The sequence below is a fragment of the Oncorhynchus tshawytscha genome, unplaced genomic scaffold (genome assembly GCF_018296145.1).
Source record: "Oncorhynchus tshawytscha isolate Ot180627B unplaced genomic scaffold, Otsh_v2.0 Un_contig_1344_pilon_pilon, whole genome shotgun sequence".
Classification (NCBI taxonomy): domain Eukaryota; kingdom Metazoa; phylum Chordata; class Actinopteri; order Salmoniformes; family Salmonidae; genus Oncorhynchus; species Oncorhynchus tshawytscha.
Genome location: NW_024609549.1, coordinates 77,501 through 95,383, shown reverse-complemented (window position 1 = coordinate 95,383; position 17,883 = coordinate 77,501). Strand labels below are relative to the sequence as shown.

General features: G+C 49.7%; 1 protein-coding gene across 1 annotated transcript in view; it reads right to left on the bottom strand.

Annotated features, from left to right (window-relative positions):
- LOC121845073 (metallophosphoesterase MPPED2) overlaps positions 1 to 17,883 on the bottom strand; it is a 124,821-nt gene that overhangs the window by 57,288 nt on the left and 49,650 nt on the right. The window contains exon 4 of the mRNA XM_042315848.1: positions 16,561 to 16,786. Within this exon, the coding sequence (XP_042171782.1) occupies positions 16,561 to 16,786 (226 nt within the window). The remainder of the gene's footprint in view (positions 1 to 16,560; positions 16,787 to 17,883) is intronic.

Below are 17,883 nucleotides of genomic sequence, written 5' to 3'. Positions count from 1 at the left end.
CAAAACTATAGTTTGTTAACAAGAAATTTGTGGAGTGGTTGAAAAACGAGTTTTAATGACTCCAACCTAAATGTATCTAAACGTCCGACTTCAACTGTAAATATAAAAATCTGCCGATTAATGGGTATTGACTTTTTTGATCCTCCAATCATCCGTATCGGTATCAGCGTTGAAAAATCATAATCAGTCGACCTCTACTTCATACCCCCATATCTATCACCCATCCACAATGAACCCTTCATACCCCCATATCTATCACCCATCCACAATGAACCCTTCATACCCCCATATCTATCACCCATCCACAATGAACCCTTCATACCACCATATCTATCACCTATCCACAATGAACCCTACATACCCCCATATCTATCACCTATCCACAATGAACCCTTCATACCCCCATATCTATCACCTATCCACAATGAACCCTTCATACCCCCATATCTATCACCTATCTACAACTGCTTCATATTATTGTATCATATTGTATAAAAAAAGAAGGTAGAGACACAGAGGTACGTAAATGCATTGCAGCGAAAGCGTACACAAACACACACACACTCACTCACTCACAAACACACACACTCACTCACTCACAGGCACACACACACACACTCACTCACAGGCACAAACACACACACACAAACACACGCACGCACGAGCACACACACACAGGAGCACTCACTCACAGGCACACGCGGGTGGAGGCTCTGACCTTTCCAGAGGGAAATTAATAAAGGACTAAATGCAGGTCTCAAATGCAGATTTTGTCATTTGCAGGTTTCCCTACGGTAGGACACTGAGTGCTGCTCTGTGACTGCGGTATTTAACAGCCAGGGTGTTGACTAACTCTCAGGACAACAACAACAGAAGATAGCAGGTTTCCCTACGGTAGGACACTGAGTGCTGCTCTGTGACTGCGGTATTTAACAGCCAGGGTGTTGACTAACTCTCAGGACAACAACAACAGAAGATAGCAGGTTTCCCTACGGTAGGACACTGAGTGCTGCTCTGTGACTGCGGTATTTAACAGCCAGTGAGTTGACTAACTCAAAGACAACAGCAACAGAAGATACAAACAAGCCTTGATTGCCACTCTTAAAATACATAACCATAAACCAAAGTTTAACAGGAGCTGTACAGCCAAACAGTTGAGAACACAGGAGGAGAGAAGGGGGAGGCCACACTGGGGAGGAGAGAAGAAGGGGGAGGCCACACTGGGGAGGAGAGAAGAAGGGGGGCCACACTGGGGAGGCCACCACACTGGGGAGGAGAGAAGAGGGGGAGGCCACACTGGGGAGGAGAGAAGAAGGGGAGGCCACACTGGGGAGGAGAGAAGAAGGGGGAGGCCACACTGGGGAGAGAAGAAGAGATACTGAGGGGAGAGGGGGAGACCACACTGGGGAGGAGAGAAGAAGGGGGAGGCCATACTGGGGAGGAGAGAAGGGGGAGACCATACTGAGGAGGAGAGAAGGCCATACTGAGGAGGGGGAGAAGAAGGGGGGAGGCCATACTGGGGAGGAGGAGAAGAAGGGGAGGCCATACTGAGGAGAGAAGAAGGGGAGGCCACACTGGGGAGGAGAGAGGCCATACTGGGGAGGAGAGACCAACTGGGGAGAAGAGAGGCCATACTGAGGAGGGGAGAAGAGGCCATACTGAGGCCATACTGAGGAGGAGCGAAGAAGGGGGAGGTCATACTGAGGAGGAGAGAAGAAGGGGGGGAGGCCACACTGAGGAGGAGAGAAGAAGGGGGGAGGTCATACTGAGGAGGAGGAGAAGAAGGGGGAGGCCATACTGAGGAGGAGGCCATACTGAGGAGGAGGAAGAAGGGGAGGCCATGACTGAGGAGGAGGAGAGAAGGGGAGAGGGGGAGGTCATACTGACCACACTGAGGAGGAGAGAAGAGGCCATACTGAGGAGGAGAGAAGCCACACTGGGGAGGAGAGAAGAAGGGGGAGGCCATACTGAAGAGGAGAGAAGGGGGAGACCATACTGGGGAGGAGAGAAGAAAGAGGCCATACTGAGGAGGGGAGAAGAAGGGGAGGCCATACTGAGGAGGAGCGAAGAAGGGGGAGGTCATACTGAGGAGGAGAGAAGAAGGGGAGGCCACACTGAGGAGGAGAGAAGAAGGGGAGGTCATACTGAGGAGGAGAGAAGGGGGAGGCCACTGAGGAGGAGGCCATACTGAGGAGAAGAAGGGGAGGCCATACTGAGGAGGAGAGAAGAAGGGGGAGGCCACACTGGGGGAGAGAGAGAAGGGGGAGGCCATACTGGGGAGGAGAGAAGAAAGAGGCCATACTGGGAGGAGAGAAGAAGGGGAGGCCATACTGAGGAGGAGGAAGAAGGGGAGGTCATACTGAGGAGGAGAGAAGAAGGGGAGGCCACACTGACTGAGGAGGGGGGAGGTCATACTGAGGAGGGAGAGGCCATACTGAGGAGGCCAGAGAAGAAGGGGGAGGCCATGACTGAGGAGGAGAGAAGAAGGGGGGGGGAGGCCATACTGGGGAGGAGAGGGGGAGGCCATACTGAGGAGGGGGGGGGAGGCCATACTGGGGGAGGAGAGAAGAAGGGGGCCATACTGAAGGAGGGCCAGGCACTGGGGGAGGAGAGAAGAAGGGGAGGCCACACTGGAGGAGGAGAGAAGAAGGGGGAGGCCATACTGAAAAGGAGAGAAGATGGGGAGGCCATACTGAGGAGGAGAGAGGCCATACTGAAGGAGGGCCATGCTGAGGAGGAAGGGGAGAAGAAGGGGGAGGCCATACTGAGGCCATACTGAGGAGGAGAGAAGGGGGAGGCCATACTGAGGAGGAGAGAAGAAGGGGAGGCCATACTGAAAAGGAGAGAAGATGGGGAGGCCATACTGAGGAGGAGAGAAGGGTGAGGCCATACTGGGGTGGAGACCATACTGAAGAAGAAGAAGAAGGGGGAGGCCATACTGAGGAGGAGAGAAGAAGGGGGAGGCCATACTGAGGAGGAGAGAAGAAGGGGGGGGGAGGCCATACTGAGGAGGAGAGAAGGGGGAGGAGACCATAATGGAAAGGAGAGAAGAAGGGGGAGGCTGTATTGAGGAGGAGAGAAGGGGGAGGCCACACTGGGGAGGGTAATATTTGGAGTAGGAGATTCACCACAGACCAGGGAACTCCACACAATGGAGTAATCCCTATAGAGGGCTGACCCCAAAACACACACAAACGCACGCACGCACACACACACACACACACACACACACACACACACACACACACACACACACACACACACACACACACACACACACACACACACACAGCTTTCACTCAGTTATACAAAAACATACACATACAAGCAGACAGGAGGCAGACACACTTTTGAAGGCAGTGTGTGTGTGTGCATGTGTGTGTGTGTGTGTGTGTGTGTGTGTGTGTGTGTGTGTGTGTGTGTGTGTGTGTGTGTGTGTGTGTGTGTGTGTGTGTGTGTGTGTGTGTGTGTGTGTGTGTGTGTGTGTGTGTGTGTGTGTGTGTGTGTGTGTGTGTGTGTGTGTGTGTGTGTGTGTGTGTGTGTGTGTGTGTGTGTGTGTGTGTGTGTGTGTGTGTGTGTGTGTGTGTGTGTGTGTGTGTGTGTGTGTGTGTGTGTGTGTGTGTGTGTGTGTGTGTGTGTGTGTGTGTGTGTGTGTGTGTGTGTGTGTGTGTGTGTGTGTGTGTGTGTGTGTGTGTGTGTGTGTGTGTGTGTGTGTGTGTGTGTGTGTGTTAAAAGGCTGTATCTTAACTCCCGTCTCTGGTCTCAATCCGTCAGTACATCTTATCAGAGTCAGAGAAACCAGCAGGACTCCACACATATCAATATCTGTAGTCTGTCTACCATGCCTCTCACCACACTACTGTGTGTGTGTGTGTGTGTGTGTGTGTGCGCGAGAGAGCGAGAGAAGCGAGAGAAAGGGTGTGTGTGTGTAGGAAAGTGTGTGTGTGTGAGTGTTTGTATGCTCCTAAGCAAGGATGTGTGTGTTTTCCACTGAGATCAATGTCCACCTTTCCAGAACGTTCCCGAAGTACCTTAACAACACGTCACACCTGACACTAGTCTACGTGCTGCATTATGCAGCCGCTGCCATTTACCAAATACAAAGACACCCAGAGCCATGAATATGGAAGCTGGAAAAATCTATATGTCTCAGAAAAACAGAGGCCAAGACATTTGACTGAAAAAGGACCATAGAAGGGACCTTGTCTTTGTCTAAGGATGAGCAGTAAGCATCATCACTAGTCATGTGGAAGCCTGTGCAGCGTTACCCATCTAGAGATGTCCCACTGGGCACACACTGGTTGAATCAACATGGTTTCCACATCATTTCAATGAAATGACGTTGAACCAATGTGGAATAGATGTTGAATTGATGTCTGTGCCCAGTGGGGTGTTGCTTTCAGGCCAAGAGGCAGAGCACTGCCTTCAGCAGCCTTAACAGTAGCAGACACCCCTCAGCTCTGTCTCTGCTGGGGTGAGGGGTCTGCACAGGGGTGAGGTTATATCCTGCCTGGTTGGCCCTGTCCGGGAGTGTCATCAGACGGGGCCACAGTGTCCCCCGACCACCCCTGTCTCAGACTCCGGTATCTATGCTGCAATAGTCTATGTACCGCCGGGCTAGGGTCAGTCTGTCCTGTCTGATGTAATTATCCTGTCTTGTCCTGTGTGATCTTAGGTATGCTCCCTCTAATTCTCCCATCTCTCTCTCCCCTCCCGGATGACCTGAGCTCTAAGACCATGCCTCAAGACTACCTGGCTTGATGACTGTCCCCAGCCCACCTGGTCGTGCTGCTGATCAGGTTTCTGCTGTGCTGCCTGCGGTGAGGGAACCCTGACCTGTTCACCGGTCGTGCTGCTACTCCAGTTTCTGCTGTGTTGCCTGCGGTGAGGGAACCCTGACCTGTTCACCGGTCGTGCTCCCTTGTCCCAGACCTGCTGTTTCCTCTCCCTCCCTTTCTCTTCCTCTCTCTTCCTCACCTTCTATCTCAACCTCTGAATGCTCAGCTATGAAAAGCCAACTGACATTTACTCCCGAGGTGCTGATCTGTTGCACACTATACAACCACTGTGATTATTATTTGACCCTGCTGGTCATCTATGAACGTTTGAACATATTGAAGAACGATCTGGCCTTAATGGCCACGTACTCTTATAATCTCCACCCGGCACAGCCAGAAGAGGACTGGCTCCTCTCTAGGTTTCTTCCCAGGTTCCAGCCTTTCTAGGGGGTATAAGCACTTTGTGACAACTGCTGTGGTAAAAGGGGCTTTACAAATAACTATGATTGACTGATTGAACTGTCCCCTATGAGACTGTGTGTGTGTGTGTGTGTGTGTGTGTGTGTGTGTGTGTGTGTGTGTGTGTGTGTGTGTGTGTGTGTGTGTGTGTGTGTGTGTGTGTGTGTGTATGTAGTCTGGTCACAGGGGGCAGCTGGTTTAGGTATCAGCTCTACTAAGCATCTGTTAGTATGGAGCCTGTTCTCTGTCTCCGTCATGGTGTAAAGCTTTCTCTCATAGTCTGGCTGGTCAACATAGAGATGGAGGAGAGTATTAAACACCAGTCAACATAGAGATGGAGGAGAGTATTAAACACCAGTCAACATAGAGATGGAGGAGAGTATTAAACACCAGTCAACATAGAGATGGAGGAGAGTATTAAACACCAGTCAACATAGAGATGGAGGAGAGTATTAAACACCAGTCAACATAGAGATGGAGGAGAGTATTAAACACCAGTCAACATAGAGATGGAGGAGAGTATTAAACACCAGTCAACATAGAGATGGAGGAGAGTATTAAACACCAGTCAACATAGAGATGGAGGAGAGTATTAAACACCAGTCAACATAGAGATGGAGGAGAGTATTAAACACCAGTCAACATAGAGATGGAGGAGAGTATTAAACACCAGTCAACATAGAGATGGAGGAGAGTATTAAACACCAGTCAACATAAATGGAGGAGAGTATTAAACACCAGTCAACATAGAGATGGAGGAGAGTATTAAACACCAGTCAACATAGAGATGGAGGAGAGTATAAAACACCAGTCAACATAGAGATGGAGGAGAGTATAAAACACCAGTCAACATAGAGATGGAGGAGAGTATAAAACACCAGTCAACATAGAGATGGAGGAGAGTATAAAACACCAGTCAACATAGAGATGGAGGAGAGTATAAAACACCAGTCAACATAGAGATGGAGGAGAGTATAAAACACCAGTCAACATAGAGATGGAGGAGAGTATAAAACACCAGTCAACATAGAGATGGAGGAGAGTATTAAACACCAGTCAACATAGAGATGGAGGAGAGTATTAAACACCAGTCAACATAGAGATGGAGGAGAGTAACACCAGTCAACATAGAGATGGAGGAGAGTATTAAACACCAGTCAACATAGAGATGGAGGAGAGTATTAAACACCAGTCAACATAGAGATGGAGGAGAGTATAAAACACCAGTCAACATAGAGATGGAGGAGAGTATAAAACACCAGTCAACATAGAGATGGAGGAGAGTATAAAACACCAGTCAACATAGAGATGGAGGAGAGTATTAAACACCAGTCAACATAGAGATGGAGGAGGGTATAAAACACCAGTCAACATAGAGATGGAGGAGGGTATTAAACACCAGTCAACATAGAGATGGAGGAGGGTATTAAACACCAGTCAACATAGAGATGGAGGAGAGTATTAAACACCAGTCAACATAGAGATGGAGGAGGGTATTAAACACCAGTCAACATAGAGATGGAGGAGAGTATAAAACACCAGTCAACATAGAGATGGAGGAGGGTATAAAACACCAGTCAACATAGAGATGGAGGAGGGTATTAAACACCAGTCAACATAGAGATGGAGGAGAGTATAAAACACCAGTCAACATAGAGATGGAGGAGGGTATAAAACACCAGTCAACATAGAGATGGAGGAGGGTATAAAACACCAGTCAACATAGAGATGGAGGAGGGTATAAAACACCAGTCAACATAGAGATGGAGGAGGGTATAAAACACCAGTCAACATAGAGATGGAGGAGAGTATAAAACACCAGTCAACATAGAGATGGAGGAGAGTATAAAACACCAGTCAACATAGAGATGGAGGAGGGTATTAAACACCAGTCAACAGTCAACATAGAGATGGAGGAGAGTATAAAACACCAGTCAACATAGAGATGGAGGAGAGTATTAAACACCAGTCAACATAGAGATGGAGGAGAGTATAAAACACCAGTCAACATAGAGATGGAGGAGGGTATAAAACACCAGTCAACATAGAGATGGAGGAGGGTATAAAACACCAGTCAACATAGAGATGGAGGAGGGTATTAAACACCAGTCAACATAGAGATGGAGGAGGGTATTAAACACCAGTCAACATAGAGATGGAGGAGAGTATTAAACACCAGTCAACAGTCAACATAGAGATGGAGGAGGGTATAAAACACCAGTCAACATAGAGATGGAGGAGGGTATAAAACACTAGCTAACGAAACATTTATGTTCTCCATAGTAGTAGCAGTAGTAGGGGGTGTAGTGTACTGTTAGGTTGGGGTGTAGTGTACTGTTAGGTTGGGGTGTAGTGTACTGTTAGGTTGGGGTGTAGTGTACTGTTGGTCTAGGCCATAGCCATTATTATGCTGTGTTTTTAAAATGTCAAAAAGGTGATTTTAACCACTAACCCCATCCCAAACCTTAACCTTACCCCCTGAACTTAAATTAGGAATACAAGGGTGCCATTCTATGCTGGACTCAGAAGGTTGAAACCCACTTGTCTGAGCAACACTCTTAGCTGTCCACTTTACCAGGTCACCCACGTGGTGTAGTGCAATGTGGAGCTAAGTGAGACCTCACACTGGACAGACAGGCTGGGCATCCCGGACTGCTGCAAGCCAGACCTCAGGCCACACGGACACTGGTTAGAGGGGGGCGAGAGAGGTGGAGTGGGGGGGTCTGCCTCTCACCAGACCCCCAAGCTGTCACCTCTGCCTCTCACATGACCCCAAGCTGTCACAACAGACACTTAGCAGCCCTCACAGTAAACACACACCAGGGAAGGAGGGGGAGGGGCTTTCTCTCGTAACAGGGATGGAGAAAGAGAGAAGGAAAGAGACAGATGGGGAAGAGAAAGAGGTAAAGAAAGGCAGGGAAGAAATATTGAGAGGGAAATAGTGAGGAAACATGGGAGAAAGCCAGAGACTGAGAGAAGAAAACCGAGAGAGAGAGAGAAAGAGGGAGAGAGAGAGAGAGAAAGAGGGAGAGCGAGAAGGACAGAGAAAAAGAGAACAAGAGAGTGAGAGAACATGGGAGAGAGCCAGAGAGAGAGAACAGAGAGAAAGAACAAGAGAGAGAGAGAGTGAGAGAATGTGGGAGAGAGCCATATATCAGCCCCCGACACACCATATATCCAACCCATCTTCCCCAGCTGTACAGACAGCCCCCCGACACACCATATATCCAACCCATCTTCCCCAGCTGTACAGACAGCCCCCCAGACAGCCCCCGACACACCATATATCCAACCCATCTTCCCCAGCTGTACAGACAGCCCCCCGACACACCATATCTCCTGAAACATCTTCCCCAGCTGTACAGACAGCCCCCCGACACACCATATATCCAACCCATCTTCCCCAGCTGTACAGACAGCCCCCGACACACCATATCTCCTGAACCCATCTTCCCCAGCTGTACAGACAGCCCCCGACACACCATATATCCAAACATCTTCCCCAGCTGTACAGACAGCCCCCGACACACCTCCTGAAACATCTTCCCCAGCTGTACAGACAGCCCCCCGACACACCATATCTCCAACCCATCTTCCCCAGCTGTACAGACAGCCCCCACACACACCATACAGACTCCTGAAACATCTTCCCCCCAGCTGTACAGACAGCCCCCCAACACACCATACCTCCTGAAACATCTTCCCCAGCTGTACAGACAGCCCCCCCTCCTGACACACCATATCTCCTGAAACATCTTCCCCAGCTGTACAGACAGCCCCCGACACACCATATCTCCTGAAACATCTTCCCCAGCTGTACAGACAGCCCCCCACACACCATATCTCCTGAAACATCTTCCCCAGCTGTACAGACAGCCCCCGACACACCATATCTCCTGAAACATCTTCCCCAGCTGTACAGACAGCCCCCGACACACCATATCTCCTGAAACATCTTCCCCACTGTACAGACAGCCCCCCGACACACCATACTCCTGAAACATCTTCCCCAGCTGTACAGACAGCCCCCCACACACCATACCTCCTGAAACATCTTCCCCAGCTGTACAGACAGCCCCCCGACACACCATACCTCCTGAAACATCTTCCCCAGCTGTACAGACAGCCCCCCGACACACCATACCTCCTGAAACATCTTCCCCAGCTGTACAGACAGCCCCCCGACACACCATTTCTCCTGAAATATCTCTTCACTTTTTATCATTTTATAGAACTCAAATTCCACCCCAAGGCGCACAGAGACCATCCCATTAAATTATAGTAAAGGGTTTGTTATCCCTCACCTTTGACACTTGGGACAGGAGCCACCTCCACCTGGCCAGTCTTGACACAACTGCCTGTGACAGCCCCTCCCAGTTCTTCCTGACCCACCTCTCCGAGCCCAGGTACACCACCAAAATTGTAAGCCCTTCACAACCCCACTGCAAACCCCCTGGAAGCAGAAGAGGGGCCTTATCCCTCCATGCCCAACATAACAGAGCTTTGCACTTGCCCCAGTTCACCTTAGTTGACAAAGCTCCCTCGTACAACTTCAGACTGGCCTCTAGTGCCTGCATATCCTGCCCATCACAGAAACGTAATCTGCATACGCTGACACTGCTATGCCTGTCAACACACCCATCCCTGTCCAGCACACTCCCTGCAGCCACCTGCGTAGCAGGCTCAAAAAAGGCTCAATGGCTAGTGTATATAACTGCCCCGATAGAGGGCATCCTTGTCTAATGCCCCGTCTCACGCAGACTGGCCTGCTGAGCCCCCCTACCAACTTGACCCTACATGACGCCCCAGCATACAACATATTCACACAGGCCAAAAAACCTTTCCCCAAACCCAAACATCACATTAAACAGATACTCATGGTCCACTCTGACAAAAGCCAGTCCAAAGTCCAAAGTTCACATTAGAACCTCTCTCCAACATGTCCCTGATTAAGAACAAGAACAAAGTCTGTGATTGAACATCCCGGTACACAATATGTCTGGCCCTCTATAGCATGACTAGACCCAGCCTCATCCACACCACCCTCTATAGCCTGACTAGACCCAGCCTCATCTACACCACCCTCTATAGCATGACTAGACCCAGCCTCATCTACCACCCTCTATAGCCTGACTAGACCCAGTCTCATCTACACCACCATCTATAGCATGACTAGACCCAGCCTCATCTACACCACCCTCTATAGCATGACTAGACCCAGCCTCATCTACCACCCTCTATAGCCTGACTAGACCCAGTCTCATCTACACCACCATCTATAGCATGACTAGACCCAGCCTCATCTACCACCCTCTATAGCCTGACTAGACCCAGCCTCATCTACACCACCCTCTATAGCATGACTAGACCCAGTCTCATCCACACCACCCTCTATAGCCTGACTAGACCCAGCCTCATCTACACCACCCTCTATAGCATGACTAGACCCAGCCTCATCTACCACCCTCTATAGCCTGACTAGACCCAGTCTCATCTACACCACCATCTATAGCATGACTAGACCCAGCCTCATCTACCACCCTCTATAGCCTGACTAGACCCAGCCTCATCTACACCACCCTCTATAGCATGACTAGACCCAGCCTCATCCACACCACCCTCTATAGCATGACTAGACCCAGCCTCATCTACACCACCATCTATAGCATGACTAGACCCAGCCTCATCCACACCACCCTCTATAGCATGACTAGACCCAGCCTCATCCACACCACCCTCTATAGCATGACTAGACCCAGCCTCATCCACACCACCCTCTATAGCATGACTAGACCCAGCCTCATCCACACCACCCTCTATAGCATGACTAGACCCAGCCTCATCCACACCACCCTCTATAGCATGACTAGACCCAGCCTCATCCACACCACCCTCTATAGCATGACTAGACCCAGCCTCATCCACACCACCCTCTATAGCATGACTAGACCCAGCCTCATCCACACCACCCTCTATAGCATGACTAGACCCAGCCTCATCTACACCACCATCTATAGCATGACTAGACCCAGCCTCATCTACACCACCATCTATAGCATGACTAGGCCCAGCCTCTGCTGCCTGCGTCTCATGGCCCCTTGCATGTTGACCTCGATTGACCCCATTGGCAATTGTATCCTCACCTTGTCTACAGCCTTTATTTGGGCACGCAAAGCTCTTATGCCCCAAATCCCCACACTCAAAACACCGAAGACTACCTGTTCTGGCAAATCCTGCATAGGGACCCTCCCCATGCCTCACTTTAAGGTGCACATTTAACTGTTGCTCACCAAATTCACTCGTTTCATAAACACAACCACAGCTTTGTTCATTCTAGATGTGGAATGTATGAATTCATCTCCTACCTGTTCGCCGACCGCGAGCAGAACCTCCTCCACCTTAACTCCATTCTCAGGAACACACCTGAATCCATGCCATAACAACAGTGTCTCCTCTGCGCTAGGCTGCCATCGCACACACCACACCTTCCAAGCCCCGGGAAACTAAACTCTGTCCTCTTCCTACCTAACTTTTAAAAAAACAATATGTACTGTTAAAATAAAAGTGTATTAACCCTCCAGCATCTAACTTTAAACATTTAGTTTTTTTTTACCAAGGATAGAATCAAGACAATAAGTTAGGACAGAGCCATTCACACAGCCTCTCAACTACAAAACACTCCCAGCATGCACTGAGAAAGAGAGACAGAGAAACTGAGAGAGAGAGAAAGAGAGAGAACGAGAGAGAGAGAAAGAGAGAACGAGAGAAAGAGAAAGAGAGAAAAAGAGATGGAGAGAGAGAAAGAGATGGAGAGAGAGAGGAAGAGATGGAGAGAGAGAGAAGAGGAAGAGAGAGAGAAAGAGGAAGAGATGGAGAGAGAGAGAAAAAGAGATAGAGAGAGAGAAAGAGGAAGAGATGGAGAGAGAGAAAGAGAAAAAGAGATGGAGAGAGAGAGAAGAGGAAGAGATGGAGAGAGAGAGAAAAAGAGATAGAGAGAGAGAAAGAGATGGAGAGAGAGAAAGAGAAAAAGAGATGGAGAGAGAGAGAAGAGGAAGAGAGAGCAGGTGAGAGAATATATATTGACTATGTTCTGGCCCTTGGTTCTCTCCCCTTCTGTTTCCTCCCTGTCTGGCCTGCTGCTGTTTCTGTGATGTCTGGAATGCCGTATCCGTCTCCCCTCTGGCACCCACTGCTTCCCTAGCCTAGCCGCTAAACAGCTAATTATAGCTCTGCGACAGGACGGAGGTATGACCTGGTTACCTATTTAAAGATCAGAGAGAAAGTCCCTGCACAGAGGAGAGAGGGGAGCCGCTAGGCCGCAGGAATGTGTTTCATTCCATTTCATCCAGTACCCAGACACACACATGGACACACACATGGACACACACATCTATTGACACACTGTCACTGTGTGCCACCTATCTCTCGTGTACACATTGTCTCCCCCCCAACATACGCACGCACGCACACACACACACGCACACACACACACACACGCACACACACTCCTGACTATGCTCTATTGACACAGTGTTCCAGTACCACATGTATCACTTAACCTCCATGTCAAAACACAGGCGTAATCTAAGCCTGAGGAACCCCATAAAGGAGTAGTGTGTGTTGGGATGAGCAGCCAGCGTGTCAGTGGAGCCTTTCTGTGAGCTGCCAGAGTACAAAGCCTGTGTCTCTATAGGGAGGGGACAAAGGAGAATGAGGGAGGTTAACCTGGTGTAAACTCTATAGGGAGGGGACAGAGGAGAATGAGGGAGGATAACCTAGTGTAAACTCTATAGAGAGGGGACAGAGGAGAATGAGGGAAGATAACCTGGTGTAAACTCTATAGAGAGGGGACAGAGGAGAATGAGGGAAGATAACCTGGTGTAAACTCTATAGAGAGGGGACAGAGGAGAATGAGGGAGGATAACCTGGTGTAAACTCTATAGAGAGGGGACAGAGGAGAATGAGGGAAGATAACCTGGTGTAAACTCTATAGAGAGGGGACAGAGGAGAATGAGGGAAGATAACCTGGTGTAAACTCTATAGGGAGGGGACAGAGGAGAATGAGGGAAGATAACCTGGTGTAAACTCTATAGGGAGGGGACAGAGGAGAATGAGGGAAGATAACCTGGTGTAAACTCTATAGGGAGGAGAATGAGGGAAGATAACCTGGTGTAAACTCTATAGGGAGGGGACAGAGGAGAATGAGGGAAGATAACCTGGTGTAAACTCTATAGGGAGGGGACAGAGGAGAATGAGGGAAGATAACCTGGTGTAAACTCTATAGGGAGGGGACAGAGGAGAATGAGGGAAGATAACCTGGTGTAAACTCTATAGGGAGGGGACAGAGGAGAATGAGGGAAGATAACCTGGTGTAAACTCTATAGGGAGGGGACAGAGGAGAATGAGGAAGATAACCTGGTGTAAACTATAGGGAGGGGACAGAGGAGAATGAGGGAAGATAACCTGGTGTAAACTCTATAGGGAGGGACAGAGGAGAATGAGGGAGGATAACCTGGTGTAAACTCTATAGGGAGGGGGACAGAGGAGAATGAGGGAAGATAACCTGGTGTAAACTCTATAGGGAGGGGACAGAGGAGAATGAGGGAAGATAACCTGGTGTAAACTCTATAGGGGGGACAGAGGAGAATGAGGGAAGATAACCTGGTGTAAACTCTATAGGGAGGGGACAGAGGAGAATGAGGGAAGATAACCTGGTGTTAACTCTATAGAGAGGGGACAGAGGAGAATGAGGGAGGATAACCTGGTGTAAACTCTATAGGGAGGGGACAGAGGAGAATGAGGGAGGATAACCTGGTGTAAACTCTATAGAGAGGGGACAGAGGAGAATGGGGGAAGATAACCTGGTGTAAACTCTATAGGGAGGGGACAGAGGAAATGAGGGAAGATAACCTGGTGTAAACTCTATAGAGAGGGGACAGAGGAGAATGAGGGAAGATAACCTGGTGTAAACTCTATAGGGAGAGGAGAATGAGGGAAGATAACCTGGTGTAAACTCTATAGGGGGGAGGGAATGAGGGAGGATAACCTGGTGTAAACTCTATAGAGGGAGAATGAGGGAAGATAACCTGGTGTAAACTCTATAGAGAGGGGACAGAGGAGAATGAGGGAAGATAACCTGGTGTAAACTCTATAGAGAGGGAGGAATGAGGGAAGAGAATGAGGGAATGAGGGATAACCTGGTGTAAACTCTATAGGGGGGACAGAGGAGAATGAGGGAAGATAACCTGGTGTAAACTCTATAGGGAGAGGGGACAGAGGAGAATGAGGGAAGATAACCTGGTGTAAACTCTATAGGGAGGGGACAGAGGAGAATGAGGGAAGATAACCTGGTGTAAACTCTATAGGGAGGAGAATGAGGGAAGATAACCTGGTGTAAACTCTATAGGGAGGGGACAGAGGAGAATGAGGGAAGATAACCTGGTGTAAACTCTATAGGGAGGAGAATGAGGGAAGATAACCTGGTGTAAACTCTATAGGGAGGGGAATGAGGGAGGATAACCTGGTGTAAACTCTATAGAGGGAATGAGGGAAGATAACCTGGTGTAAACTCTATAGGGAGGGGACAGAGGAGAATGAGGGAAGATAACCTGGTGTAAACTCTATAGGGAGGGGACAGAGGAGAATGAGGGAAGATAACCTGGTGTAAACTCTATAGGGAGAGGGGACAGAGGAGAATGAGGGAAGATAACCTGGTGTAAACTCTATAGGGAGGGAATGAGGGAGATAACCTGGTGTAAACTCTATAGGGAGGAGAAGAATGAGGGAAGATAACCTGGTGTAAACTCTATAGGGAGGGGACAGAGGAGAATGAGGGAAGATAACCTGGTGTAAACTCTATAGGGAGGGAGGGAAGATAACAAACTCTATAGAGAGGGGAGAAGAATGAGGGAAGATAACCTGGTGTAAACTAACCTGGTGTAAACTCTATAGGGAGGGGACAGAGGGAGAATGAGGGAAGATAACCTGGTGTAAACTCTATAGGGGGGACAGAGGAGAATGAGGGAAGATAACCTGGTGTAAACTCTATAGGGAGGGGAGAGAATGAGGGAAGATAACCTGGTGTAAGCTCTATAGGGAGGGGACAGAGGAGAATGAGGGAAGATAACCTGGTGTAAACTCTATAGGGAGGGGACAGAGGAGAATGAGGGAAGATAACCTGGTGTAAACTCTATAGGGAGGGGACAGAGGAGAATGAGGGAAGATAACCTGGTGTAAGCTCTATAGGGAGGGGACAGAGGAGAATGAGGGAAAATAACCTGGTGTAAACTGCCCTTCCTCATGGATCTAGAGGAGTTGTAGTGGTGGAACTGTGTTAAAACACGGGACCAAGACAAGTCATATAAAGTCTGTTGGAGGCTTACCGTTTACAACTAGACAATTACATATTAAAAAATATATATATATATAGATATGTAACCTTTATAAAACTACGCAAGTCAGTTAAGGACACATTCTTATTGACAATGACGGCCTACACCGGTCAAACCCGGACGGCACTGACCAATTGTGTGCCGCCCTATGGGACTCCCAAACCCGGACGGCGCTGGACCAATTGTGTGCCGCCCTATGGGACTCCCAAACCCGGACGGCGCTGGACCAATTGGGTGCTGCCCTATGGGACTCCCAAACCCGGGCACTGGACGGCACTGGGACTCCCAAACCCGGTGCCGCCCTATGGGACTCCCAAACCCGGACGGCGCTGGACCAATTGTGTGCCGCCCTATGGGACTCCCAAACCCGGACGGCGCTGGACCAATTGTGTGCCGCCCTATGGGACTCCCAAACCCGGACGGCGCTGGACCAATTGTGTGCCGCCCTATGGGACTCCCAAACCCGGACGGCGCTGGACCAATTGTGTGCCGCCCTATGGGACTCCCAATCCCGGCCGGATGTGATGCAGCCTGGATTCATTGATAGATGATGGTATGAATGATTCCACCACTCTATTGAAGGCAGACAGAAAGTGATTTGAATTTAACATTCAGAAATGTTAAAACGTTTGAAACAAAAAGCTTCACAGTTTATTCAAAAGTGAAATTTTGATTATTGAATTGTAATTTTAGTTTACTTCCTGAATTGACTTGTCTTCAAATCGAATTGAGCCCAACCTTGCTATCCATGCACACACACACACACACACACACACACACACACACACACACACACACACACACACACACACACACACACACACACACACACACACACACACACACACACACACACACACACACACACACACACACACACACACACACACACAGGTGGTGGGGATTGTATGTAAACTCCCATTCCTCCTTACCATGGCGTCCCATATATCCGGAAGCCTTTGACGGTGACGTCAGAGTCCTGGAGGTACACACAGTTAGTGAGGAGGTCCTGGACGTCATCGAAGTCCTCGGGCTTCAGTTTGGACACGGAGGGAAAACGGTAGTAATCCTGCTTAACCAGCTCAGCCATAAAGTCCTTATCGAAGGTCAGCTCATGGTTCCCTGCTATCACCACCTTAAACTCATAGGGTAGACCACCTGGAGAGGAGAAAACATACACACGGGTTAGAGAGAGAGAGGGGAAGAGACAGAGAGAGAGGGGGAGGGGGAGAGAGAGAGGGGAGAGGGGGAGAGAGAGAGGGGAAGAGAGAGAGAGGGGAAGAGAGAGAGGGGAAGGAAGAGAGAGAGGGGGGGGGAAGAGACAGAGAGAGAGGGGAAGAGACAGAGAGAGAGAGAGAGGGGGGAGGGGGAGAGAGACAGGGGAGAGAGAGAGAGGGGAGAGAGAGAGGGGAAGAGAGAGAGGGGAAGAGAGAGGGGGAGAGAGAGAGGGAGGGGAGAGGGGGAGGGGGGAGAGAGGGAAGAGACAGAGAGAGAGAGAGAGAGAGAGAAGAGACAGAGAGAGAGAGAGAGAGAGAGAGAGGAAGAGAGAGAGAGAGGGGAGAGAGAGGGGAGAGAGAGAGAGAGAGAGAGAGAGAGAGAGAGAGAGAGAGAGAGAGAGAAGAGACAGAGAGAGAGGGGGGAGAGAGAGAGGAAGAGACAGAGAGAGAGGGGGAGAGAGAGAGAAGAGACAGAGAGAGGGGGAGAGAGAGAGAAGAGACAGAGAGAGGGGAAGAGACAGAGAGAGAGGGGGAGAGAGAGAGGAAGAGACAGAGAGAGAGGGGGAGAGAGAGAGGAAGAGACAGAGAGAGAGGGGAGAGAGAGAGGGGGAGACAGAGAGAGAGAGGGGAGAGAGAGGGAGAGACAGAGAGAGAGAGAGAGAGAGAGAGAGGGAGAGAGAGAGGGGAAGAGAGAGAGAGGGAGAAGAGAGAGAGAGGGAAGAGAGAGAGAGGGAGAGAGAGAGAGGAAGAGAGAGAGAGAGGGAGAGAGAGAGAGAGAGAGGGGGAGAGAGAGAGGAAGAGACAGAGAGAGAGGGGAGAGAGAGGGGGAGAGAGAGAGGGGGAGAGAGAGAGGGGGAGAGAGAGGGGAAGAGACAGAGAGAGAGGGGAGAGAGAGAGGAAGAGACAGAGAGAGAGGGGGAGAGAGAGAGGAAGAGACAGAGAGAGAGGGGGAGAGAGAGGAAGAGACAGAGAGAGAGGGGGAGAGAGAGAGGAAGAGACAGAGAGAGAGGGGGAGAGAGAGAGGAAGAGACAGAGAGA